The sequence below is a fragment of the Cololabis saira genome, chromosome 14, assembly GCF_033807715.1.
Source record: "Cololabis saira isolate AMF1-May2022 chromosome 14, fColSai1.1, whole genome shotgun sequence".
NCBI classification, from domain to species: Eukaryota; Metazoa; Chordata; class Actinopteri; order Beloniformes; family Belonidae; genus Cololabis; species Cololabis saira.
In genome coordinates this window covers 44,715,390-44,741,885 of record NC_084600.1, presented here as the reverse complement: position 1 = coordinate 44,741,885, position 26,496 = coordinate 44,715,390, and the positions used below count along the sequence as shown (strand labels likewise).

The 26,496-nt window shown below is 44.2% G+C and overlaps 1 protein-coding gene across 1 annotated transcript in view; it reads right to left on the bottom strand.

The window, feature by feature from the left end:
* The window catches only part of LOC133460116 (protocadherin-16-like), a 178,361-nt gene that overhangs the window by 24,926 nt on the left and 126,939 nt on the right, over positions 1-26,496 (bottom strand). Inside the window, exons 9-17 of the mRNA XM_061740647.1 lie at positions 25,436-25,672; positions 16,101-16,582; positions 13,001-13,607; positions 12,188-12,375; positions 11,474-11,570; positions 11,176-11,333; positions 7,966-8,400; positions 6,475-6,770; positions 5,160-5,275 (exon numbers count right to left, since the gene is read on the bottom strand). Of these exons, the coding sequence (XP_061596631.1) occupies positions 5,160-5,275; positions 6,475-6,770; positions 7,966-8,400; positions 11,176-11,333; positions 11,474-11,570; positions 12,188-12,375; positions 13,001-13,607; positions 16,101-16,582; positions 25,436-25,672 (2,616 nt within the window). The remainder of the gene's footprint in view (positions 1-5,159; positions 5,276-6,474; positions 6,771-7,965; positions 8,401-11,175; positions 11,334-11,473; positions 11,571-12,187; positions 12,376-13,000; positions 13,608-16,100; positions 16,583-25,435; positions 25,673-26,496) is intronic.

Below are 26,496 nucleotides of genomic sequence, written 5' to 3'. Positions count from 1 at the left end.
GCTACGCCACGTCTGTCTGTCGTCTCCACCCCCCAACTCTCTCTCATCTCCCCCAGGCCTGTCATCACCCCGGAGCCTCACAGGCCAAACAGGAAACATGGCGTCCATGTTCTTGTAGCTCCTGAGAGACGTATAATAATAAAGCTGCAGGAGCTTTTGCACCACGAACACGTCTGTAAAAACGGGTCGAGCTATAATTTCAATGAGATGAGCTTCTTTTTGTGGCTCGTTCTTTTATCTACAGGTTAATGTCTCTCTGGAATTATCTACCTCAATATCTCTGCTGTATTTACAGTAAATCCACTTTTATAGGAGGAAACTAAAGGATCTGTTTGCTGCGGAAGAGAATTAGGGCCAGGCAGGAGAAAAATACAAATAATTTAGAGGGGGAAGATTTTTTTTTTTCATTATGCACTTCGAGAAAAAAGTGGAAATGACGAGAAAAAAGTGGAAATGTCGAAGAAAAAAGTGGAAATGTTGAGAAAAAAGTTGAAATGTCGTGAAAAAAGTCGAAATGTCAATATTAATGTTGAAATAAAATGTCGTGAAAAAAGTTGAAATGTTGAGAAAAAAGTCGAAATATCGAGATTCATGTTGAAATCAAATTTCGAGAAAACAGTTGAAATGTTGAGAAAAAAGTCCAAATGTCGAGAAAAAAGTCAAAATTTCGACTTTATTCACAAAATTTCGACATTAATCTCGACATTTTGACTTTTTTCTTGACATTTCTACTTTTTTGTACAATAGTGCACAATAAAAAAAAATCTTCCCCTCCCAAATATTTTTTCTCCTGCCTGGCCCTGATTCTCTTCCGTAGTTTAGTGTGTTGTGGACAGTGTTGGGGGTAACGCGTTACAAAAGTAACGCAATTACAGTAATGTATTACTATTTGCTGTAACGCAGTAATATAACGCATTACTAATACATTTTCGGTAATATTTTACTCGTTACAATCTAAGTAACGCGCGTTACAACGCATTTTAACCCGTTTAGCTGTTGTTTTTTAAAGAATTCACCAACACCGCGTCCGCGAGACATCCCGACAACAGAATAAAGCGTTGGGAACGCGGCGCGGCGGAACGTAGCGCCGCTGGACACTGTTTGTGTGGGGACTGTTCAGTGAGCAGAGCCGGCAGGGAAAAGTCAACAGTGCGGCGTGACCGCGTGTAACTTAAATCTACCATGGTCTCAGCGTTAGGGCTCAGCCAAGTGAGCCTTTATTAATATATGGGCTTTATACATTTATTGAATATATATGAGCGCGGAGTCGGCGAGGAGCAGGAGCCGGGCTCACAGTCAGTCGCGCTGTGAGAGCGGATTTATGGTTCCGCGTTAAATCGACGCAGAGCTTTCGCCGTAGGGTACGCAGTAGTTCGCGTAACCCACGGCGTAGGGCCTGCGTTGGTGTAACGCGGAACCATAAATCAGCCTTAAACCACACCTGCAGCCCATCAGGAGGAGAGGTTAAAACAGCTGCGAGTTGGTGATTGCTGGTTCGTTTTGTTAACTCTGAGAGAAATATTGGTTTGTTTGTTAGCTTGCTGGTGTTTTTTTTCTCTCTGGGAGTTATTTATGAAGAAGTTCTGAGTTCCGTGTGAGCAGTATTCGAGTTGAGGGGGGATGAGGGGTGATGTGATGGCACCCCCCCTGAAATTAAAACGGTCCAAATCACCCCCCCTGAAATTAAAACGGTCCAAATCATCCCCCCCTGAAATAAAAACAGTCCAAATCATCACCCCTGAAATAAAAACGGTCCAAATCATCCCCCCCTGAAATAAAAACAGTCCAAATCATCCCCCCTGAAATAAAAACGGTCCAAATCATCCCCCCCTGAAATAAAAACGGTCCAAATCATCCCTGAAATAAAAACAGTCCAAATCATCCCCCCCTGAAATAAAAACGGTCCAAATCATCCCCCCTGAAATAAAAACAGTCCAAATCATCCCCCCTGAAATAAAAACAGTCCAAATCATCCCCCCCTGAAATAAAAACAGTCCAAATCATCCCCCCCCTGAAATAAAAACGGTCCAAATCATCCCCCCCCTGAAATAAAAACGGTCCAAATCATCCCCCCCTGAAATAAAAACGGTCCAAATCATCCCCCCTGAAATAAAAACGGTCCAAATCATCCCCCCCTGAAATAAAAACAGTCCAAATCATCCCCCCCCTGAAATAAAAACGGTCCAAATCATCCCCCCTGAAATAAAAACAGTCCAAATCATCCCCCCCTGAAATAAAAACGGTCCAAATCATCCCCCCTGAAATAAAAACAGTCCAAATCATCCCCCCTGTAATAAAAACAGTCCAAATCACCCCCCCCTGAAATAAAAACGGTCCAAATCATCCCTGAAATAAAAACGGTCCAAATCATCCCCCCCTGAAATAAAAACAGTCCAAATCATCCCCCCCCTGAAATAAAAACAGTCCAAATCATCCCCCCTGAAATAAAAACGGTCCAAATCATCCCCCCTGTAATAAAAACGGTCCAAATCCTCCCCTGAAATAAAAACGGTCCAAATCATCCCCCCCTGAAATAAAAACGGTCCAAATCATCCCCCCCTGAAATAAAAACAGTCCAAATCATCCCCCCCTGAAATAAAAACGGTCCAAATCATCCCCCCCTGAAATAAAAACAGTCCAAATCATCCCCCCTGAAATAAAAACGGTCCAAATCATCCCCCCCTGAAATAAAAACGGTCCAAATCATCCCCCCCTGAAATAAAAACGGTCCAAATCATCCCCCCCTGAAATAAAAACGGTCCAAATCATCCCCCCCTGAAATAAAAACGGTCCAAATCATCCCCCCCTGAAATAAAAACAGTCCAAATCATCCCCCCCTGAAATAAAAACGGTCCAAATCATCCCCCCCTGAAATAAAAACGGTCCAAATCATCCCCCCCTGAAATAAAAACAGTCCAAATCATCCCCCCCTGAAATAAAAACAGTCCAAATCATCCCCCCTGAAATAAAAACGGTCCAAATCATCCCCCCTGTAATAAAAACGGTCCAAATCCTCCCCTGAAATAAAAACGGTCCAAATCATCCCCCCCTGAAATAAAAACGGTCCAAATCATCCCCCCCTGAAATAAAAACGGTCCAAATCATCCCCCCTGAAATAAAAACGGTCCAAATCATCCCCCCCTGAAATAAAAACGGTCCAAATCATCCCCCCTGAAATAAAAACGGTCCAAATCATCCCCCCCTGAAATAAAAACGGTCCAAATCACCCCCCCCTGAAATAAAAACGGTCCAAATCATCCCCCCTGAAATAAAAACGGTCCAAATCATCCCCCCTGTAAAACTGTCATCCCTCCTTTCCATCCCTTATGTCATTTCATCAATGAATGTGGTTTTACTGCTATTTCAACATTTAGAGTCATCACCAGAAAAATAACACCAGAAAAATAACTTATTTGACAATTTTCACCTGTTTCAAGTAAATTTTCACTTGAAATAAGTAGAAAAATCTGCCAGTGGGACAAGATTTATCATTTTTTGCTATTTTGTTGAAAGTAACTCAAAAGTAATACACAAGTAGTGTAACGCATTACAATTCAGATATAGTAATATTGTAATGTAACTAATTACTTTCAAATGACAGTAACTAGTAATATATAATGTATTATATTTTGGATGTAACTTGCCCAACACTGGTTGTGGATATGATTTATTTCAGTTGACGGGTTTGTCTAGTATCTACTGTATCTAGGAAGACTAGCTGGCTGCCCCCCCAGCCCTCTCATCACCCCGGTATCTTCGGCCAAACAGGAAACACCTCCATGTTCTTGCAGCTCCGGTTCCTGAGAGACGTATAACTTATAAACGCGGCGTCGCGCCAGACACTCGGCGCTAGTGGAGTGTTTTCTTGGTGGGGGGGTTGATGTGTGTGAGGTCCAACTCCCCCGTACTCTCCCCCCCCGGTCTCACCTAGGACTGTTTCAGTTCTGCTGGGTCATTAAAGAGAGGAGGACGGAGGTGTGTGTTTTACTCCGTCTCATCTGAGTCAGGGTTGAATTTAGCGCCAGGATGAGGCTAAATTAGCGCCAGAACAAGCTAATTTAGCGCCAGAACAAGCAGATTAAAGCGCACGAGCGATAAATAAAGTGTACATCTACTTTTCCAGCTACTTGGGAGCAAACGAAGGAGCTTGGAGAAGCTCGTAAAAGCAGAAACAACGTGGAATAACAGAGAGCTGGCAGGTAATCAGGCTAATTACCCCCAAACATCAGGCTAATACGCTAATCTGCCATTACGGCTCTCGCTAACCACAAGCTCAGCAGCACGAGCCGAGACATGAACCAGGAGAGAAGTCGCCAGAGACGACGTCACGACTCCATCTGGAGGCTGAATCAAGGCCCGGTTTATGGTTCTGATGAGCCAGAACCATAACCCCCCCCCGATGAACAGCCTGCACTTCAGCTAACTGCTAATAAAATACCAGTTCACTTTCACACCCCGGATAAAGATACTTCCTGGGAGCATCAGTGTAGATAAAGAGGAGAACTGGGCTGAACTGGGCTGAAATGGGCAAAACTGCTGCTAAACTGGGCTGAACTAATTTGTAATTATTTTTTTTTTTTTTAATTTGTAATTTTGTAATGTATTTATTTATTTCAAAACAGTGACAGTGCACAATAAGACATTAATCTTGTACAAGAGAATATGCATTGTGGCAGGTTTTTTTTTTAGGATATACTTTTTTATACCTTTTTCGTACTTTCGTGTATTTTTTGTAAAAATTGTTGAGCGTGTTTGTGTTTGCTGCTGCACAAGCAAATTTCCCCTCTGAGGAATCAATAAAGTTTTATTCTATTCTATTCCACCTGTAGTTCCTGGGCAGGTTGATGGAATACTGCATAAAAATTAGTGTAGAAAAAGAAAAAGTAAGTAAAAGAGCATAACAAAGCAAAGAGACAGTAGATTAAATAGATAAATAGAAACATCTTGATGTTCTTGTGTTTCAGATACATGGGCCGAACTGCTGCTAAACTGGGCCAAAATGGGCTGAACTGGGTTAAATTGGGCTGAACTGGGCTGTTATCTAAAGCCAGATGTGTGATGTGTGAAGGCCGTTGGTCTGCAGAACGTACCGGTGTTGGGGTTCACGCTGAACTGGGCTGTTATCTAAAGTGTGATGTGTGAAGTTAATTTTGTCGTACCGGTGTTGGGGTTCAGGCTGAATCTTCCCCCACTGTTTCCCGCCTGGATCCGGTAGGAAACCCGTCCGTTGTCGCCCTCGTCGTCGTCCCGGGCCGTCAGGTACAGAACCACGAACCTGGAACCAGAAGACAAGTTTATCTGTACAGAACAATTCAACACAATTCAAAGTGCTTTATATCAACATTACAAGCGGCAAGACACAATTAAAACATAAATTAAAGCTGCAAGCAGCGATGAACGGGTGTTCAATTTTCACCAATAAAGGTCAAGGACTCAAAACTAAGTCCTATGACACCACCATGAGTCTTTATGTCAAACCATTCAGAAGTTATAACAGAAAGTAGGAACTATCACATATCGACCAATCAGCTACTAGTATCACTTCCTGTTTAGCGTTGAAGTTTGACGCGGCGCCACGGCCACGCTATTTCACGAAAACTCACGATTTTGATAACCTTTCATCATTAACGTCTTTTGTGTCTCTTGAGCAAGTTTTATGTCTAACGGACGATCCTGCTAGGAGAAGTTAGTTGAAGTACGACACGTGAAAATTCGCCAAAATTACACGATTAATTCAAAATGGCAGACTTCCTGTTCGATTTTAGTCATGGCCAGGGCCTTTTTTCCCCCTAAACGTGCCCCAAAAGTCACCAAATATTGCACCAAGCCAGGCCTGGTGATAAATGTGATATTTAATGGTTTGCATTAATGGGCGTGGCCTAACGGCTCAACAGCGCCCCCTAGAAAACTTTGTGCCTCAAGCCCCACAATACGGTTTGACGTACATGCACGAAAATCGGTACACACCTGTATCATGTCACAACTTAAAGAAAAGTCTCTTGGCGCCATGGCCCAAACCCAACAGGAAGTCGGACATTTTCCATTAATCGTGTCATTTTGGCGAAATTTATGCCATTTCTTCGGCAGTTAATACGTCCCGAACCGTAACGTGCACCCAGGTGTGTTACGCATCAAAATCTGCGTCTCCATCCTGCGACGACGGGCATTACTTTTCTCAGTCAAAAGCGTTATCGTGGCGACGCTAGACGCCAAAAAGCGCACCCCCCCTTCATCTGATTGGTCCATATCTGATAGTTCCTACTTTCTGCCATAACTTTTGAATAGTTTGACATAAAGACTCCTTGACCTTTATTGGTGAAAATTTCATGCGCGATGGCCCGTTCATCGCTGCTTGCAGCTTTAATTATTATTATTATTATTATTATTATTTAACACTGTAGGGTACCAGCACCACACCCCCCCCTGGTGGTTCTAGTTCTAGTTCAGGTTCTAGTTCTGGTTCTGTCCTCTTACCCCACCGGCGTGTCCTCCATGACGCTGACGGCCGACGGCGACCCGAACACGGGCGCGTTGTCGTTCTGGTCGGTGACGAAGATGCGGGCGGAGACGGAGGCCCAGCGGCGCCGCGCCGGGTCGGTCGCCTGGTCGGTGGCCCGGACCACCAGGAACACGGAGGGCGTGGCCTCGCGGTCCAGACGCCGGCCCAGCGTTAGCACACCGCTAACCGGGTCCAGGAGCAGCAGGTCCGGGGAGTCGGGCCAGCGGTGCTGGATGGAGTAACGCAGCTCGCTGTTCGGCCCGCTGCCGTCCTGGAGAATCAATGGAAATTATGACAATAAAGTGGTAATTTATGAGAATAAAGTCGTAATATTGCGAGAAAACATTTCAGTCCAGACCTTTTTAAAACTCATTAAAACCCATTTTTATTCCTTGGCTTTCAATCCTGCATGTACGAGTATTAGGGCCAAACTAAGACAAAAAAAATCTGGAAATTACGAGAATAAAGTGATAATAATGTGAGAATGAAGTTGTAAAATTATGAGAATAAAGTCATAATAATATGAGAATAAAGTCGTAATATTACGAGAATAAAGTCATACTGTTGCGAGAATTAATGTTGAAATACAATTTCGAGAAAAAAGTCGAAATGTCGAGAAAAAAGTCAAAAATTCGTGAATAAAGTTGCAAAGGAAATTGAAATGAAATTTCGACTTTATTCACAAAATTTCGAATTTATTCTTGAAACTGTATTTCAACATTAATCTCGACATTTCAACTTTTTTCTCAACATTTTTATTCCTTGGCTTTCAACCTTGCATGTACGACGGAGTTTTAGGGCCAAACTTAGACAAAAAAAGTAATACTGTTGCAAGAATAAAATAATTTGAGAATAAAGTCGTAATATTAGGAGAATAAAGTCATAATGTAGCGAGAATAATAATAATAATTATTAATATTATTTTCGTAATATATTCAACTTTCGAATTTCGAGAAAAAAGTCGAAATGTCGAGAATAATGTTTAAGTACAATTTGGACTTTATTCACAAAATTGTATTTCAAGTTTATTCTCTAAATTTCAACTTTATTGACGAAATTTCGACTTTATTGACGAAATTTCAACTTTACTTTTGAAATTGTATTTCAACATTATTCTCGCCATTTCGAATTTTTTCTCAACATTTCAACTTTTTTCTCGAGATTTCAACTTTTTTCTCGACATTTCGACTTTTTTCTCGAAGAAAATTCTCTCTAAAATATTTTTTCTCCTGCATGGCCCTGGTACTCTTCAGTACTCTATTTACTTACTTACTTTCTTATTTAAGCAACAAAAAAAAGACTTTGATCAAAAAAAAAGTCTGTCTTAAAATGTAAGATAGATATTGGACCTCAATTATTTTTAAATCCAGAACTTGACCGGTCTGGCCAAGTCGCAGCTAGCCTACCTGGTCCAGGTCTGCGTTAGTCTAATAACTAAACCTTTAAATAAATAAATAAAAGCCTACCTGGTCCTCGGCCTGGAAGGTGTAGATCGAGGCTCCCGGCTCGGCGTTCTCGGGGGTTACTATGGTAACGGGGTCCTGGAGGAAGCGGGGGGCGTGGTCGTTGCTGTCCGTCACCTGGATGTCCAGCTTGACCAGGTGGCTGCTGGGAAAGTTCCCGGAGAAGTCGGACACCTCGACGTGCAGCGTGTAGCGGTGGCCGCGCTCGTAGTCCAGCTCTCGCACCAGCAGCACGTCGCCGCGGAGACGGTCCACCATGAAGGTGCCGTCCTGGTCGGACCCGCCCACCAGCAGGTAGGTCACCTGACCCGCCGGGGGGGCGGAGCCACGCTGGTCCGGCCGCACCGAGCCAATCACGGAGCCGGGGGCGGAGCCTTCCTCCACCGTCAGCGTCACAGAGAGGACGGAGGTGGTGGGGGAAAGGGCGGAGCTTAGGACCTGGGGGAGAAACCAGAACCGTTAGTAACTAACTAACTAACTAACTAACTAACTAACGGAGGTGGTGGGGGAATGGGCGGAGCTTAGGACCTGGGGGAGGAGAGAACAGGTTAGTGACTAACTAACTAACTAACTAACTAACTAACTAACTAACTAACTAACTAACTAACTAACTAACTAACTAACTAACGGAGGTGGTGGGGGCGGAACGGGCGGAGCTTAGGACCTGGGGGAGGACAGGAAACAGTTAGCTACTAACTAACTAACTAACTAACTAACTAACTAACTAACTAACTAACTAACTAACTGACTAACTAACTAACTAACTGAGGTGGTGGGGGGGGGGGGGCGGAGCTTAGGACCTGGGGGGGGGGACAGGAAACAGTTACTAACTAACTGACTAACTAACTTACTAACTAACTAACTAACTAACTAAAACACTCGAGGCCGACCAAAGTGCTGCACAGTTAAAAATAGCTGAATAATTTAAATAGAATAAGATGAGTACAAAATACAAGAATACAATGAAATTAAAAATAAGAGTAATAATATATATTAAAATAATTAAATAATTAATTAAATATTTAAAAAATATTTGTAATATATTAATATATATATATTAATATTATAATATTAATAATAATAATAATAATAATAATAATAATAATAATAATTAAAGCTGCAAGCAGCGATGAACGGCCCTGTCCGACTTCCTGTTGGGTTTGGGCCATGGCGCCAAGAGACTTTTCTTTAAGTTGTGACATGATACAGGTGTGTACCGATTTTCGTGCATGTACGTCAAACCGTATTGTGGGGCTTGAGGCACAAAGTTTTCTAGGGGGCGCTGTTGAGCCGTTAGGCCACGCCCATTAATGCAAACCATTAAATATCACATTTTTCACCAGGCCTGGCTTGGTACAAAATTTGGTGACTTTTGGGGCACGTTTAGGGGAAAAAAGACCCTCATTTCGTCAGAAGAAAATAAAAATAAAAACGAGAATTCCTACAGATACAATAAGGCCTTCGCACTGTAAGTGCTCGGGCCCTAATAATAATAATAAAGCTGTAAAATCTCTGTCACCTTTGGTCGTGTTTTAGGGGAAACTATCTCCGACGGATCTTAACGTAGTGGTTTTTCTCGGCTGTGAATGTTTGAACGTTGTTTACTGGACCGTAGTCGATCATAACTGTGTTTGTTTTCATCTGATTCTATCTCCAACCCATTATCTGGACATGATTCTGTGTGTGTGTGTGTGTGTGTGTGTGTGTGTGTGTGTGTGTGTGTGTGTGTGTGTGTGTGTGTGTGTGTGTGTGTGTGTGTGTGTGTGTGTGTGTGTGTGTGTGTGTGTGTGTGTGTGTGTATGCATGTGTGTGTTAGCGTAGCCGCGCCTGCTACTGTTAGCGGTCCCCGTCCTCCTCTGATCTGCAGCTGGATCTCGTCAGCGATCTCGTCAGGCTCATCTGGGAGCGTTTGATTCCAGCGCTGCCTGTTTCCGTCTAATCACGCTGTCACACAAAGCTAGGCCGGCCAAGTCCGAGGGAAGCCCTAGCGCCGTGATTAGCTTCCCTTTCCTCTGAAATCACACGTGTGCAGCTGCACACGCACACCTCCCTTTGTTATCAGGACTTCTTCTTCTTCTCCCGCTGAATTCCTGGTATCGGATGAAGACGTGCAGGACTGAATCTGCTCAGAGTTCAGGAACTCGTCCAGAATCTCCCCCCGATCAGGGTTTTGGTTACACTCCCAACCCTCGGATCAGGAAACACGTACGAGGCTGGATGGAGGCTCGTGTTTGAACAGGAAACGGTTCAGTTTCTCCTCCAGCTTTTCTGACAGTTATTGCCCATTTACACGTAGCAAAAACGCTGGTGTTTTCATGCGCAGATTTAAATGATGGAGATTCAGATCAAACTATCCACCAGCCTCGGGTTTGATGCTCCAGATCAGAGAGCCAGACTAACTAACTAACCAATGATGAGGCATTGTGAAGCCGTGTCTGAAATGAAACTCCAACTTCCTACCCCCTGCAGAGGCCACACCTTTGAACTGGCTTCAACAAACACTTGAACCACGGGAGTTCCTGACTGACTGATATGTTAATACCAACTCCATATGATGAAGTTCCTGACTGACTGATATGTTAATACCAACTCCATATGATGAAGTTCCTGACTGACTAATATGTTAATACCAACTCCATATGATGAAGTTCCTGACTGACTGATATGTTAATACCAACTCCATATGATGAAGTTCCTGACTGACTGATGTTAATACCAACTCATTTGGCCACAGACTTGAATAACGAGAACAGCCTATGGGGTAATTTACAACTGAATGATATTCATGTCGAAAGCCCGAGGACGGCATTTGGCCACGGATCACATCTGACTGTAAATACCCTTTAATTGCTTTTTGTCTCTCACTTGGCTTGTTGATTCCTGCCTTTTGTGCTTTGAACTTACTGTATAAAAGTCATGATTCCAACCACTCTGGGTCAGCACACCAACCCAGACCTGATCTGTGTAGGTCTGCTCACCGCCGACTACTGAATAAAACTCACTACACCACAGCGGACTTCTGTACTGGTTTTGATAATATTCTTCAACACCAACCAATCTATGTTTGACTGCATTGTCCCTGTCAAATAAATAAATGAATACAAAAATACCTCAAACCTGGACTAACGGAGCGGAAACCTGGACTAACGGACTAAGTTTCTATGTTTGACTGCATCGTCCCTGTCAAATAAATAAATAAATAAATACAGATACCTGTATCCGGATCTGGCAGGTGGAGCTTTGGCCCGGCGAGCCGTGGTCGGCGGCTGTCACCGTAAACCCGTAATCGGCTCTCTCCACGAACCGGAGCGGGGCGGCGGTGCGGAGTTCCCCGCTGGTCGGGTTCAGGGAGAACCGCTCGGCTCGTGGACCTGGAACCAGAACCAAGAGAAGAACCAACGTTAGACACCGAAGAGTTAATCTGACACAGGGTTGCACAGGAGACTGAGTCCTGGTCGTGGGGCAGAGGGAGGCCCCTGGTCCTCCGGGTCAACACCTGCACCAGACTCACCTGACAGGGAGTAGTAGATGGTCCCGTTCTCGCCCTCGTCCGGGTCTTTGGCCGTCACGGCCCCGACCACCGTCCCGGACGGCAGGCCCTCCGTCACCTGCACAAACATCTAGACTCAATCAGTGCAACCGAAATGCCGTAGTAAACAGTATATACTCAAAAAGTATACTTGAGTTCGGCACACTTTTGAGTAAATATCAGTAGTATGCATTCATTTGGACGTACTACTCAGAGCCACACGGCACTTCCTGCCGTTGGGAGGGGGAGTTGTTACCATGGTAACAAAAAAAAAGGAGAAAATCTTGGACGCTCATTGCTCGGCCGAACTTTATCGTAGAGACATTGTTCAAACTTTCAAACACTCGGCCCGATTGTCACTAAAGTTACCGTACAACATCATTATTACACTTTTTGCGATATCTAACTTTCAATTTAAAAAAGATTTCCATTTGACTTTGTACGCTTGTTGCTAGGCAACAGGTTATCGTAGAGACATCGTACAAATGTTCCCCGACTCGGCACGCTGTGGACGTAAACATATTCAAATTTCATGAAGCTGTGATTTAAGGACATTTTATGTCAAAATTCATGCCAAATGGCCCCATTCGGATTCTGACTCTGGATGGGGTCAAGCCCTGGTCCCAGGACCTGGTCCCAGGAACTGGTCCCAGGAACTGGTCCCAGACCTGGTCCAAGCCCTGGTCCCAGCCTCACCTGCAGCAGCAGCTCCCTGTCCGGCCTGACGTGGGTGAATATCGGAGCGTTGTCGTTGTCGTCCAGCACCGTGATGTGGGCGGTGCCGGTAGCGCTGCGCGGCGGCGTCCCCCCGTCCTGCACCACCACCACCAGCTGGTAGCTGGACTGATGCTCCCGGTCCAGGGCCAGGCGGGTGCTGATCTCCCCTGGAGGAAAACAGACGGACGCCAGGGTTAGAGAAGAGCAACGGACTCATCATGATTACCGCGTCAGGAGGAAGGTGTGTTGCAGTGTTGTTTTCGTCAACGATGACAACACTATTTCGTTGGTGCAACTTTTTTTCATGACGATAACGAGATGGTGACGAGCTAAAACCTTTTTGAGTTTTCGTCGACTAAAATTAAAGTAAAACCTTTTTGAGTTTTCGTCGACTAAAAACATTGAGTTTTCGTCGATTAAAACCTTTTTGAGTTTTCGTCAACAAAACCTTTTTGAGTTTTCGTCGACTAAAACTAAACTAAAACCTTTTTGAGTTTTCGTCGACTAAAACTAGACTAAAACCTTTTTGAGTTTTCGTCGACTAAAACTAGACTAAAACCTTTTTGAGTTTTCGTCGACTAAAACTAGACTAAAACCTTTTTGAGTTTTCGTCGACTAAAACTAAACTAAAACCTTTTTGAGTTTTTGTCGACTAAAACTAGACTAAAACTATCACATGTAGAAATGACTAAAATGTGACTAAAACTAATCAGCATTTTCGTCCAAAAGACTAAGACTAAGACTAAATCTAAACTGTCTGCCAGAAACAGCCCTGGTGTCGCGTCTCCTCACCGGTCTGGGCGTTGATCTGGAAGCGTCGGTCCTGGTGCAGCAGCCGGTAGGCCAGGCGGGCGTTGAGCCCGGCGTCGCGGTCCGAGGCCGACACCCGTCCGAAGCCGGTCCCGGCCAGCAGGTTCTCCCTGACGGCCAGGAACACCCGGTCCTGGCTCAGGCGCGGGGCGTTGTCGTTCTCGTCGGTTACCGTGACCCTGACGGTGGCGCTGCCGGTGCGGCCGGCCCCGCCCGGCCCCGCGGCGGCCCCGGCCCGGCCCGACGTGGCCAGCACCGTCAGCAGGTACAGGTCCTTCACCTCCCGGTCCACCGCGCTGCGCACGAACAGCCAGCCGCTGTCCGGCGCCACGCCGAAGCCGGCGGCGTCGCCGTCGGGCCGGAGCCGGTAGGAGATGGGGGAGGACGAGGAGCCGCCAGAGTTCCCAGCAGCCTCTCTGTTCAGAGCTCGGACCTGCAGGAACCGCGTGTTCAGGGCCGAGTTCTCCCGCAGCTCCACCCGGTAGATCAGGGTGTCGAAGTTCGGACCCTCGGCGTCCGGAGCCTGAACCTGCACCACCAGCGTGAAGGTGGAGCTGAGCTGAGGAGCACCGCCGTCCTTCGCCGTCACCTGGAGGAGGGAGGTGGATCGTTAGGAACTTATCCATACCTAATCATCATCATCATCATCATCATCATCATCATCATCATCATCATCATCATCATCATAAAAAGTACTTCATTCTGCTGCAGGCACTGCGGCAAAAAATTGGAAATCTGGAGAAAAAAACCCAGAAACCCAAACAGTGGATCAATGAACTTGTATCATATAAAACTCCAGAAAAAATACTGTAAACCTTTGACCTTATTGGGAACCCTTTTTGGATGTTTTGCCTTTATTGGACTAATGATCTGAATCATTTACTGCATTAAAGAATGTGTTTTTTCAGGACTTGATTATTAGGGCCCGAGCACCTTCAGTGCGAAGGCCCTATTGTATCTGTAGGAATTCTTTGCGTTATTTTTCTGACGAAAGGAGGGCCTTTTTGCCCCCCTAAACGTGCCCAAAAAGTCACCAAATTTTGCATGCAAGTCAGGCCTGGCGAAAAATTTGATATTTAATGGTTTGCATTAATGGGCGTGGCAAAATGGCTCAACAGCGCCCCCTGGAAAACTTTGTGCCTCAAGCCCCACAATACGGTTTGTCGTACATGCACGAAAATCGGTACACACCTGTATCATGTCACAACTTAAAGAAAAGTCTCTGGGCGTCATGTCGAGGAACCGAACAGGAAGTCGGCCATTTTGAATTAATCGTGTCATTTTGGCGAAATTTATGCCATTCCTTCGGCAGTTAATACGGCCCGAACCGTAACGTGCCCCCAAGTGTGTTATACATCAAAACATGCGTCTCCATCCTCCGACACCACGCATTACTTTTCTCTTTCAAAAGCGTTACCGTGGCGACGCTAGACGCCAACAAGCGCGCCCACCCTTCATCTGATTGGTTCAGACAGAAAAAACTTTGTTCCTCAAGCCCCAGAATACGGTTTGACGTACTTGAACGAAAATCGGTACACACCTGTATCATGTCGCAACTTAAAGAAAAGTCTCTTGGTGCCATGGCCGAAACCGAACAGGAAGTCGGCCATTTTGAAATCTGATTGGTCCATATTTGATAGTTCCCCAAAAGTCACCAAATTTTGCATGCAAGACAGACTTGGCGATAAATTTGATATTTCATGGTTTGCATTAATGGGCGTGGCCTAACGGCTCAACAGCGCCCCCTAGAATACTTTTCTCTGCCATAACTTTTGAATGGTTTGACATAGGAGGTCGTGGGTGGTGTCATGGGACTCTGTAATGAGTCCTTGAGCTTCTTTGGCCTTAATTAGCCCCGCCCCTTCTTCTGATTGGTTGTCCCGATTTTCTGCCATAACTTTTGAATGGTTTGACATAGGAAGTCGTGGGTGGTGTCATTTCTGATATGCTTATGGGGGGCGGTGGCCGTGAGTGCGAGGGCCCGTTCATCGCTGCTTGCAGCTTTAATTTACTTTATTATTCATTTTCTCCAGTATTGTTATGCATATGTGAAAAGAAGCTAAATGATTTTGAATGATGTAATGTATTGACCATATGAGGGAGGGAAGGGGAGAGGGCTGTGTTGTTGTATTTATTCATTTATATTTATTTATTTTTTCTTTCTTTCTTATTATTATTACTTATTTATTTTTGTTTAATTATTGTTATTATTTTTTTATTTATTTATTTCTTCTTATTGCCCTCAATAAATATATCTATATTAAAAAAAAAAGAATTTATCGATACCGATTAGGGTTGTAACAATATATCGTGCCACGAAATTTCACAATACAAAAACGTCACGATCCGTGTCGTGGAGGTGACAATCTGTAGCTGATATTGGGTTATTAATTTTAATATATTGTGTTTACTAGTAACATCCTATTGGAGCAGCGGGATCAAATGACGACCGCCCCTAATTTAATTTTAGTTGTTCAATTTCTGGAAAAGAAAAAAGTCAAAATGTCGTGAAAAAAGTCGAAATGTCGAGATTAATGTTGAAGTACAATTTTAAGATAAAATTTGAAATATTATAAAAAAATAGAAATGTCGATAAAAAGACTCGAAAGACTGACCTTTGACCCCCACATCAAAAACCTCTGCAAAACCTCATTCTTACAAAGTTCAGTGTCCTCATCACTTTAATTTCTACAACAAATCCTGCCTTGAAGTCGGACCAAGCGTCAAGACTTTTGTAAGCCTTCAAGCTTTGCTTCGTGTATTTCCCCGGTGGAGAAATTAAGTACTACTAACTTCCGGTAGTTTAACTTCCGGTAGTTTAACTTCCGGTAGTTTAACTTCCGGTCCCCCCCCTATCCAATAAGAACCTTCCCAACCCACAGACCTGGAGAGGAATTGGAGAAAGACCATCAAACGAAAACAAAGAATTACTATTTCCATGTAAACTCCAAGAAAAATAGTTTAATTCTGAATAATGAATTCCGAATTAAAAAACTTCATGAAACTGTGGCCAGTGATGATACCCAGCTCTACTGATAATAGTATTGTTTGTCCAGAATTTTTATCAGTACTCGAACATTACCTGCAGGTCGTAGCGCGGAACGCTGTCGTAGGACAGCGCCCCGATGAGCCGCACCTCCCCGGTGCTCCGGTCCACGCCGAAGGTCCTCTGGCCGGCGCCGCCAGCAGCACCGCCTGAACCAGCAGCGCCGGCCGACACCAGGTCAAAGCTCAGCTGGCCGTTGTGGCCCGAGTCCCGGTCCGTGGCCGAGATGCGGTAGATGACGGCCCCCATCTTGGTGGCCTCCGGCAGCACGATGGACTCGGACGACGAGGGCAGGAAGGTCGGGGCGTTGTCGTTGACGTCGGAGACGGTGATCCGGACCCGGCTGGTGCCGTAGGCCGGCGGGGAGCCGGACCGGGCCTGGATCTCCAGGTCCAGGCTGGAGCAGGTCTCGTGGTCCAGGGGCAGCGCCGTCCGGATGGTACCAGAGCCGCCGTCCACCGTGAAGTAGCCGTCGGGGTCTCCGGAGGAGACAGAGTAGAAGACGCCCTTGGAGACGCCTGGATGAGGGAATAATAATAATAATTAAAGCTGCAAGCAGCGATGAACGGGCCCTCGCACTCACGGCCACCTCCCCCCATAAGCATATCAGAAATGACACCACCCACGACTTCCTATGTCAAACCATTCAAAAGTTATAGCAGAAAAAAGGGACAACCAATCAGAAGAAGGGGCGGGGCTAATTCAGGCCAATGAAGGTCAATGACTCCATACAGAATCTGATGACACCACCCACGACTTTCTATGTCAAACCATTCAAAAGTTATAGCAGAAAATCGGGACAACCAATCAGAAGAAGGGGCGGGGCTAATGAAGTCCAACGAAGCTTAAGAACTCATTACAGAGTCCCATGACACCACCCACGACTTCCTATGTCAAACCATTAAAACGTTATAGCAGAAAAAAGGGACAACCAATCAGAAGAAGGGGCGGGGCTAATTCAGGCCAACGAAGCTTAAGGACTCATTACAGAGTCCCATGACACCACCCACAACTTCCTATGTCAAACCATTCAAAAGTTATGGCAGAGAAAAGTATTCTAGGGGGCGTTGTTGAGCCGTTAGGCCACGCCCATTAATGCAAACCATGAAATATCAAATTTATCGCCAAGTCTGGCTTGTATGCAAAATTTGGTGACTTTTGGAGAACTATCAAATATGGACCAATCAGATGAAGGGGGGCGCGCCTTTTGGCGTTTAGCGTCGCCACGGTAACACTTTTGAAAGAGAAAAGTAATGCGTGGTGTCGCAGGATGTAGACACACATTTTGATGTATAACACACCTGGGTGCACGTTACGGTTCGGGCTGAATTAACTGCCGAAGGAATGGCATAAATTTCGCCAAAATGACACAATTTATTCAAAATGGCCGACATCCTGTTCGGTTTCGGCCATGGCGCCAAGAGACTTTTCTTTAAGTTGTGCCATGATACAGGTGTGTAGCGATTTTCGTGCATGTACGTCAAACCGTATTGTGGGGCTTGAGGCACAAAGTTTTCCGGGGGGCGCTGTTGAGCCATTTTGCCATGCCCATTAATGCAAACCATGAAATATCAAATTTATCGCCAGGCCTGGCTTGCGTGCCAAATTTGGTGCCTTTTGGGGAACTATCAAATATGGACCAATCAGATGAAGGGGGGGTGCGCTTGTTGGCGTCTAGCGTCGCCACGGTAACACTTTTCAAAGAGAAAAGTAATGCGTGTAGTCGCAGGATGGAGACGCACATTTTGATGTATAACACATCTGGGTTCACGATACGGTTCGGGCTGAATTAACTCTCGAAGGAATGGCATATATTGCTCCAAAATTACACAATTAATTCAGAATGTTCAAAATGGCCGACTTCCTGTTCGGTTTCGGCCATGGCGCCAAGAGACTTTTCTTTTAGTTGCGACATGATACAGGTGTGTACCGATTTTCGTTTATGTACGTCAAACCGTATTATGGGGCTTGAGGCACAAAGTTTTTTCTGTCGAACCAATCAGATGAAGGGTGGGCGCGCTTTTTGGCGTCTAGCGCCGCCACGGTAACGCTTTTGAAAGAGAAAAGTAATGCGTGTTGTCGCAGGATGGAAACGCACATTTTGACGTATAACACACTTGGGGGCACGTTACGGTTCGGGCTGAATTAACTTTCGAAGGAATGGCATAAATTTCGCCAAAATGACACGACTAATTCAAAATGGCCGACTTCCTGTTCGGTTTTGGGCATGACCCCAAGAGACTTTTCTTTAAGTTGTCCCTTGATACAGGTGTGTACCGATTTTCGTGCATGTACGTCAAACCGTATCGTGGGGCTTGAGGCACAAAGTTTTCAAGGGGGCGCTGTTGAGCCATTTTGCCACGCCCATTAATGCAAACCATTAAATATCAAATTTTTCGCCAGGCCTGACTTGGGTGCAAAATTTGGTGACTTTTTGGGCACGTTTAGGGGGGCAAAAAGGCCTTCCTTTTGTCAGGAAAATAATAATAATAATAATTAAAGCTGCAAGCAGCGATGAACGGGCCCTCGCACTCACGGCCACCGCCCCCCATAAGCATATCAGAAAAGACACAACCCACGACTCTCTATGTCAAACCATTCAAAAGTTATAGCAGAAAAAAGGGACAACCAATCAGAAGAAGGGGCGGGGCTAATTCTGGCCAATGAAGGTCAAGGACTCCATACAGAGTCCCATGACACCACCCACAACTTCCTATGTCAAACCATTCAAAAGTTATGGCAGATAAAAGTATTCTAGGGGGCGCTGTTGAGCCGTTAGCCACGCCCATTAATGCAAACCATGAAATATCAAATTTATCACCAGGCCTGGCTTGCATGCAAAATTTGGTGACTTTTGGAGAACTATCAAATATGGACCAATCAGATGAAGGGGGGGTGCGCTTTTTCGCGTCTAGCGTCGCCACGGTAACACTTTTGAAAGAGAAAAGTAATGTGCGTAGTCGCAGGATGGAGACGCACATTTTGATGTAAAAAAAACACAAAAATTGCTGACAAAAAATTTCGTTATACTGCCAGTCTCGAACTCCCGACCTCTGGCACCAAAGACCGCAATGTTGTGGCTGAGCTAAGACTCAGCTATCACTTTCACTTTGACTTACTGTCTTAAGAGAGACCAACATAGCGATAAAATGTCTGGAACTTTTTTTTCCTAATTTTTTAAATATTTGTAAGGTATAAATATTAGTAAAACACTACTATTTTTATTACTTTTTCTGTAACCATTCTGCCGAGGTTCTAACCGGGCTGAGCACGGGTCTATTTCTGACGTCACCACATTAAAGGCAGCTGATTGGTCGGGGAGCGGGGCCGCTATCACCCTACTCGCCACTGATTGGTCGGGGGGCGGGGCCTTCATCACCCTACTCGCCACTGATTGGTCGGGGGGCGGGGCCGTCATCACCCTACTCGCCACTGATTGGTCGGGGGGCGGGGCCGGCAGACGTTTGAATTAGGAAGCGGGACTCTCTATGTCAAACCATTCCAAAGTTATAGCAGAAAATCGGGACAACCAATCAGAAGAAGGGGCGGGGCTAATTAAGGCCAACGAAGCTTTAGAACTCATTACAGAGTCCCATGACACCACCCACGACTCTCTATGTTAAAGCATTCAAAAGTTATAGCAGAAAAAAGGGACAACCAATCAATAGAAGGGGCGGGGCTAATTCAGGCCAATGAAGGTCAAGGACTCCATAAAGAATCTGATGACACCACCCACGACTCTCTATGTCAAACCATTCCAAAGTTATAGCAGAAAATCGGGACAACCAATCAGAAGAAGGGGCGGGGCTTATTAAGGCCAACGAAGCTTAAGGACTCATTACAGAGTCCCATGACACAACCCACAACTCTCTATGTCAAACCATTCAAAAGTTATGGCAGAGAAAAGTATTCTAGGGGGCGCTGTTGAACCGTTAGCCACGCCCATTAATGCAAACCATGAAATATCAAATTTATCGCCAAATCTGGCTTGCATGCAAAATTTGGTGACTTTTGGAGAACTATCAAATATGGACCAATCACATGAAGGGGGGGCGCGCCTTTTGGCGTCTAGCGTCGCCACGGTAACGCTTTTGAAAGAGAAAAGTAATGCGTGGTGTTGCAGGATGGAGACGCACATTTTGATGTATAACACACCTGGGTGCACGTTACGGTTCGGGCTGAATTAACTGCCGAAGGAATGGCATAAATTTCGCCAAAATGACACAATTTATTCAAAATGGCCGACATCCTGTTCGGTTTCGGCCATGGCGCCAAGAGACTTTTCTTTAAGTTGTGCCATGATACAGGTGTGTAGCGATTTTCGTGCATGTACGTCAAACCGTATTGTGGGGCTTGAGGCACAAAGTTTTCCGGGGGGCGCTGTTGAGCCATTTTGCCACGCCCATTAATGCAAACCATGAAATATCAAATTTATCGCCAGGCCTGGCTTGCATGCCAAATTTGGTGCCTTTTGGGGAACTATCAAATATGGACCAATCAGATGAAGGGGGGGTGCGCTTGTTGGCGTCTAGCGTCGCCACGGTAACACTTTCGAAAGAGAAAAGTAATGCGTGTAGTCGCAGGATGGAGACGCACATTTTGATGTATAACACATCTGGGTTCACGATACGGTTCGGGCTGAATTAACTCTCGAAGGAATGGCATATATTGCTCCAAAATTACGCAATTAATTCAGAATGTTCAAAATGGCCGACTTCCTGTTCGGTTTAGGCCATGGCGCCAAGAGACTTTTCTTTAAGTTGTGACATGATACAGGTGTGTACCGATTTTCCTTCGTGTACGTCACACCGTATTATGGGGCTTGAGGCACAAAGTTTTTTCTGTCGAACCAATCAGATGAAGGGTGGGCGCGCTTTTTGGCGTCTAGCGTCGCCACGGTAACGTTTTTGAAAGAGAAAAGTAATGCGTGTTGTCGCAGGATGGAGACGCACATTTTGATGTATAACACACCTGGGTGCACGTTACGGTTCGGGCTGAATTAACTTTCGAAGGAATGGCATAAATTTCGCCAAAATGACACGACTAATTCAAAATGGCCGACTTCCTGTTTGGTTTCGGGCATGACGCCAAGAGACTTTTCTTTCAGTTGCGCCATGATACAGGTGTGTACCGATTTTCGTGCATGTACGTCAAACCGTATCGTGGGGCTTGAGGCACAAAGTTTTCAAGGGGGCGCTGTTGAGCCATTTTGCCACGCCCATTAATGCAAACCATTAAATATCAAATTTTTCGCCAGGCCTGACTTGGGTGCAAAATTTGGTGACTTTTTGGGCACGTTTAGGGGGGCAAAAAGGCCTTCCTTTTGTCAGGAAAATAATAATAATAATAATTAAAGCTGCAAGCAGCGATGAACGGGCCCTCGCACTCACGGCCACCGCCCCCCATAAGCATATCAGAAAAGACACAACCCACGACTCTCTATGTCAAACCATTCAAAAGTTATAGCAGAAAAAAGGGACAACCAATCAGAAGAAGGGGCGGGGCTAATTCTGGCCAATGAAGGTCAAGGACTCCATACAGAGTCCCATGACACCACCCACAACTTCCTATGTCAAACCATTCAAAAGTTATGGCAGATAAAAGTATTCTAGGGGGCGCTGTTGAGCCGTTAGCCACGCCCATTAATGCAAACCATGAAATATCAAATTTATCGCCAAGTCTGCCTTGCATGCAAAATTTGGTGACTTTTGGAGAACTATCAAATATGGACCAATCACATGAAGGGGGGGCACGTCTTTTGGCGTCTAGCGTCGCCACGGTAACACTTTTGAAAGAGAAAAGTAATGCGTGTTGTCGCAGGATGGAGACGCACATTTTGATGTATAACACACCTGGGTGTACATTACGGTTCGGGCTGAATTAACTGCCGAAGGAATGGCATAAATTTCGCCAAAATGACACAATTTATTCAAAATGGCCGACATCCTGTTCGGTTTCGGCCATGGCTCCAAGAGACTTTTCTTTAAGTTGTGCCATGATACAGGTGTGTAGCGATTTTCGTGCATGTACGTCAAACCGTATTGTGGAGCTTGAGGCACAAAGTTTTCAAGGGGGCGCTGTTGAGCCATTTTGCCACCACATTAATGCAAACCATGAAATATCAAATTTATCGCCAGGCCTGGCTTGCATGCCAAATTTGGTGCCTTTTGGGGAACTATCAAATATGGACCAATCAGATGAAGGGGGGGTGCGCTTGTTGGCTTCTAGCGTCGCCACGGTAACACTTTTGAAAGAGAAAAGTAATGCGTGTAGTCGCAGGATGGAGACGCACATTTTGATGTATAACACATCTGGGTTCACAATACGGTTCGGGCTGAATTAACTCTCGAATGAATGGCATATATTGCTCCAAAATTACGCAATTAATTCAGAATGTTCAAAATGGCCGACTTCCTGTTTGGTTTCGGCCATGGCGCCAAGAGACTTTTCTTTTAGTTGCAACATGATACAGGTGTGTACCGATTTTCGTTCATGTACATCAAACCGTATTATGGGGCTTGAGGCGCAAAGTTTTTTCTGTCTGAACCAACCAGATGAAGGGTGGGCGCGCTTTTTGGCGTCTAGCGTCGCCACAGTAACGCTTCTGAAAGAAAAAAGTAATGCGTGTGGTCGCAGGATGGAGACGCACATTTTGATGTATAACACACCTGGGTGCACGTTACGGTTCGGGCTGAATTAACTGCCGAAGGAATGGCATAAATTGCGCCAAAGTGACACGATTAATTCAAAATGGCCGACTTCCTGTTCGGTTTCGGGCATGACGGCAAGAGACTTTTCTTTAAGTTGTCCCATGATACAGGTGTGTACCGATTTTCGTGCATGTACGTCAAACCGTATCGTGGGGCTTGAGGCACAAAGTTTTCAAGGGGGCGCTGTTGAGCCATTTTGCCACGCCCATTAATGCAAACCATTAAATATCAAATTTTTCGCCAGGCCTGGCTTGGGTGCAAAATTTGGTGACTTTTTGGGCACGTTTAGGGGGGCAAAAAGGCCTTCCTTTTGTCAGGAAAATAATAATAATAAAAATTCCTGCAAATACAATAGGGCCTTCGCACTGCAAGTGCTCGGGCCCTAATAATAATAAAAATTCCTGCAAATACAATAGGGCCTTCGCACTGCAAGTGCTCGGGCCCTAATAATAAAAATTCCTGCAAATACAATAGGGCCTTCGCACTGCAAGTGCTCGGGCCCTAATAATAATAATAATAATAATAATTAAAGCTGCAAGTAGCGATAACGGGCCCTCGCGTGTGCAATGTTGGGTTTGGGCCATGGCGCCAAGAGACTTTTCTTTAAGTTGTGACATGATACAGGTGTGTACCGATTTTCCTGCATGTACGTCAAACCGTATTGTGGGGCTTGAGGCACAAAGTTTTCTAGGGGGCGCTGTTGAGCCGTTAGGCCACGCCCATTAATGCTAACCATTAAATATCAAATTTATTTCCAGGCCTGGCTTGGTGCAAAATTTGGTGACTTTTGGGGCACGTTTAGGGGGAAAAAAGACCCTAATTTAGTCGGGGGAAAAAAAAACAAGGAAAAAAACGAGGAAAATAAAAATTCCTACAGATTACAATATGGCCTTCCCCTGTCGAGATTAATGTTGAAATACAATTTCAAGAATAATGTTGAAATTTCGTCTTCTCTATTCACGAAATTTTTACTTCTTTCTCAATTTTTCGACTTTTTTCTCGAAATTGTACTTCAACATTAATCTCGACATTTCGACTTTTTTCTCGAAGTGCATAATGAAAGAAAATCTTCCTCCTCTAAAATATTATTTTTATTTTTCTCCTGCCTGGCCCTGATTCTCTTCCATAAGTACTGTGTCTGGGAATGTGACCAAATTAAAATAATTCTGGAGGGAGGTCATTAATAAAACCATGCTTATCCTGTATGAATATTCCACTGGAGCCTACGTTGTTATTGCTGCATCTTTCTCCAGCAGATCTCAGTTTGAAACCCCAAGAACATAAATTTTTATTGATTTTGCTGTTTTGCAGGCAAAAAGGATTATTGCTCTTAATTGGAAGAAAATGGATGCAGCTACAATCGGTGCTTGGATCAAGGTTATGGCACAATGTAGGTCAATGGAGAGAATAACACGTACATTAAAAAACAAACTCGGGATGTACGAGGAAATCTGGAAACCGTTTAATCACCTGTATATTATAACATCAATAAATAAGACCATAATATACAGGACTGTCTCAGAAAATTAGAATATTGTGATGAAGTCCTTTATTTTCTGTAATGCAAAAATGTCATCCATTCTGGATTCATTACAAATCAACTGAAATATTGCAAGCCTTTTATTATTTTAATATTGCTGATCATGGCTTACAGCTTAATAAAACTCAAATATCCTCAAAAATCTCAAAAAATTAGAATATTCTGGGAATCTTAATCTTAAACTGTAAACCATAATCTGCAAAATTAAAATAATAAAAGGCTTGCAATATTTCAGTTGTAATGAATACAGAATGTTTTTTTAATTGCATTACAGAAAAGATGGTTCCCTTGTGGGTACCATCTGATGGCATTTGGATTTTCTGATTTATTTATCTTGACCCAACCTTATTTTAGGTTCAATTATTCTAATCCATGTTATTTTAATCAGTCTGTATTTTGTACTTGCACTAAGTGCTTTAAATGTTAACCTTTTATTGTGGTTTCAGGACATTGTACAGTAGTCTGTTTCTTGTATTTGTATTTGAACACTGTCATTGTAAACCCTAATGTGTAGTATTTATGTTTGTCAAGGACTACAGATGGAAATTAGCTTGTGGCTAACTCTGGTGCAGCATCTTTTTAATGTACCTGCACATTGTCCTTTAAATAAATAAAAAAAATAAAGGACTTTATCACAATATTCTAATTTTCTGAGACAGTCCTGTATGTCCCGTGTTGTACCATATCAAGCTCAGGGGATGTTTCAGGAATGAAGAACTGTGCAACATATGTTGCTGTCTTTAATATATCCTGTCCTTTATTTTCTTCATTATTGTTACATTAATTACTTTTAATTCCCAATTACGTAACAATTCCATATTTCAAGGGACGGGTGGCGACCCTGGATGGGGGGGTTAAGACTGTTCAGTCAAAAGTTGTTGTGAAATGTCCTTTATAATAATATCCTGTGTGTGAATAAAAAAATCAATAAAGACGTTGTTAAAAAAAGACTATCTGCGGGTTACCATAGCAACCCACTGTTCCTGCCCCGGTACCAGAGCTGAGAAGGGAACTTTAATCGGCCCCCGTGTGAGCAGTAACAACATAAACGAGGGTACCAGGGCCGCGACAGACAGACGGACACCAGACAGGAAGTGACTCATCTGGGGGCGGAGTCTCACCGGTCTTGGTGGCGGCGTGGACGAGTCCCACCTCCGTCCCCCGCAGGACGTCCTCCGACACCGTGAAGAAGTACTGCGCCTGCTGGAAGACGGGGGGCGCCACCGAGCCGCCCACCACGCTAACGTTCACCCGCGCGTTAGCCGGCGCCGCTAGCCCGCCGCCGTCCTCGGCCGAGATCACCATGGAGATCACGGAGTTGGCCTTACCGTGGAGGGAGCGGGACAGAGAGATCACGCCTGGGGGGGAACCAGAACAGGAACTGTTATTACAGAGCTTTTATTCTGAAGGAGGGACAGAGAGATCACGCCTGGGGGGAACGAGAACATCAGACACCGCTCTTATTCTGAAGGAGCCGGAACAGGAAGCTCCACATTCAAGGTCAAAGACTTAAACCAGTTTTATAGCCAAAGATCAAAACAGATTACACTGCAAAAACTCAAAATCTTACCAGGAATATTTGTCTTATTTCTAGTTAAAATGTCTCATTTTTAGTCAAAATAAATCTCATTACACTTAAAACCAGAGTCATCACTGGAAAAATAACTTATTTGACAATTTTCACCTGTTTCAAGTAAATTTTCACTTAAAATAAGTAGAAAAATCTGCCAGTGGAACAAGATTTATCTTCTCATTACAAGCTAAAAAATCTTGTTCCACTGGCAGATTTTTCTACTTATTTTAAGTGAAAATCTACTTGAAACAGGTGAGAATTGTTGTTTTTTTTCCCAGTAATAACTCTTGTTTTAAGTGTAATGAGATTTTTTTGACAAAAAATAAGACATTTTAACTAGAAATAAGTATTCTTGTTAAGATTTTGAGTTTTTGCAGTGTGAGAAATATCCTAAATCAGGTTTTCTGCCTTCAACCTCCTGATTTTTAAACAGCGCTTTAATTTTGTATTTTTATATATATATATATTTTTTTATATATATATATTTTTTTTAATATTTTATTTTACTTCAAATATAAAAAATTAGATTCAAAAACCGAACTTGTTTAAAACCAGCTTTATAAAAATCAAAAAGGATTACGAAATATCCTAAAATCCTCTTAATTTTAA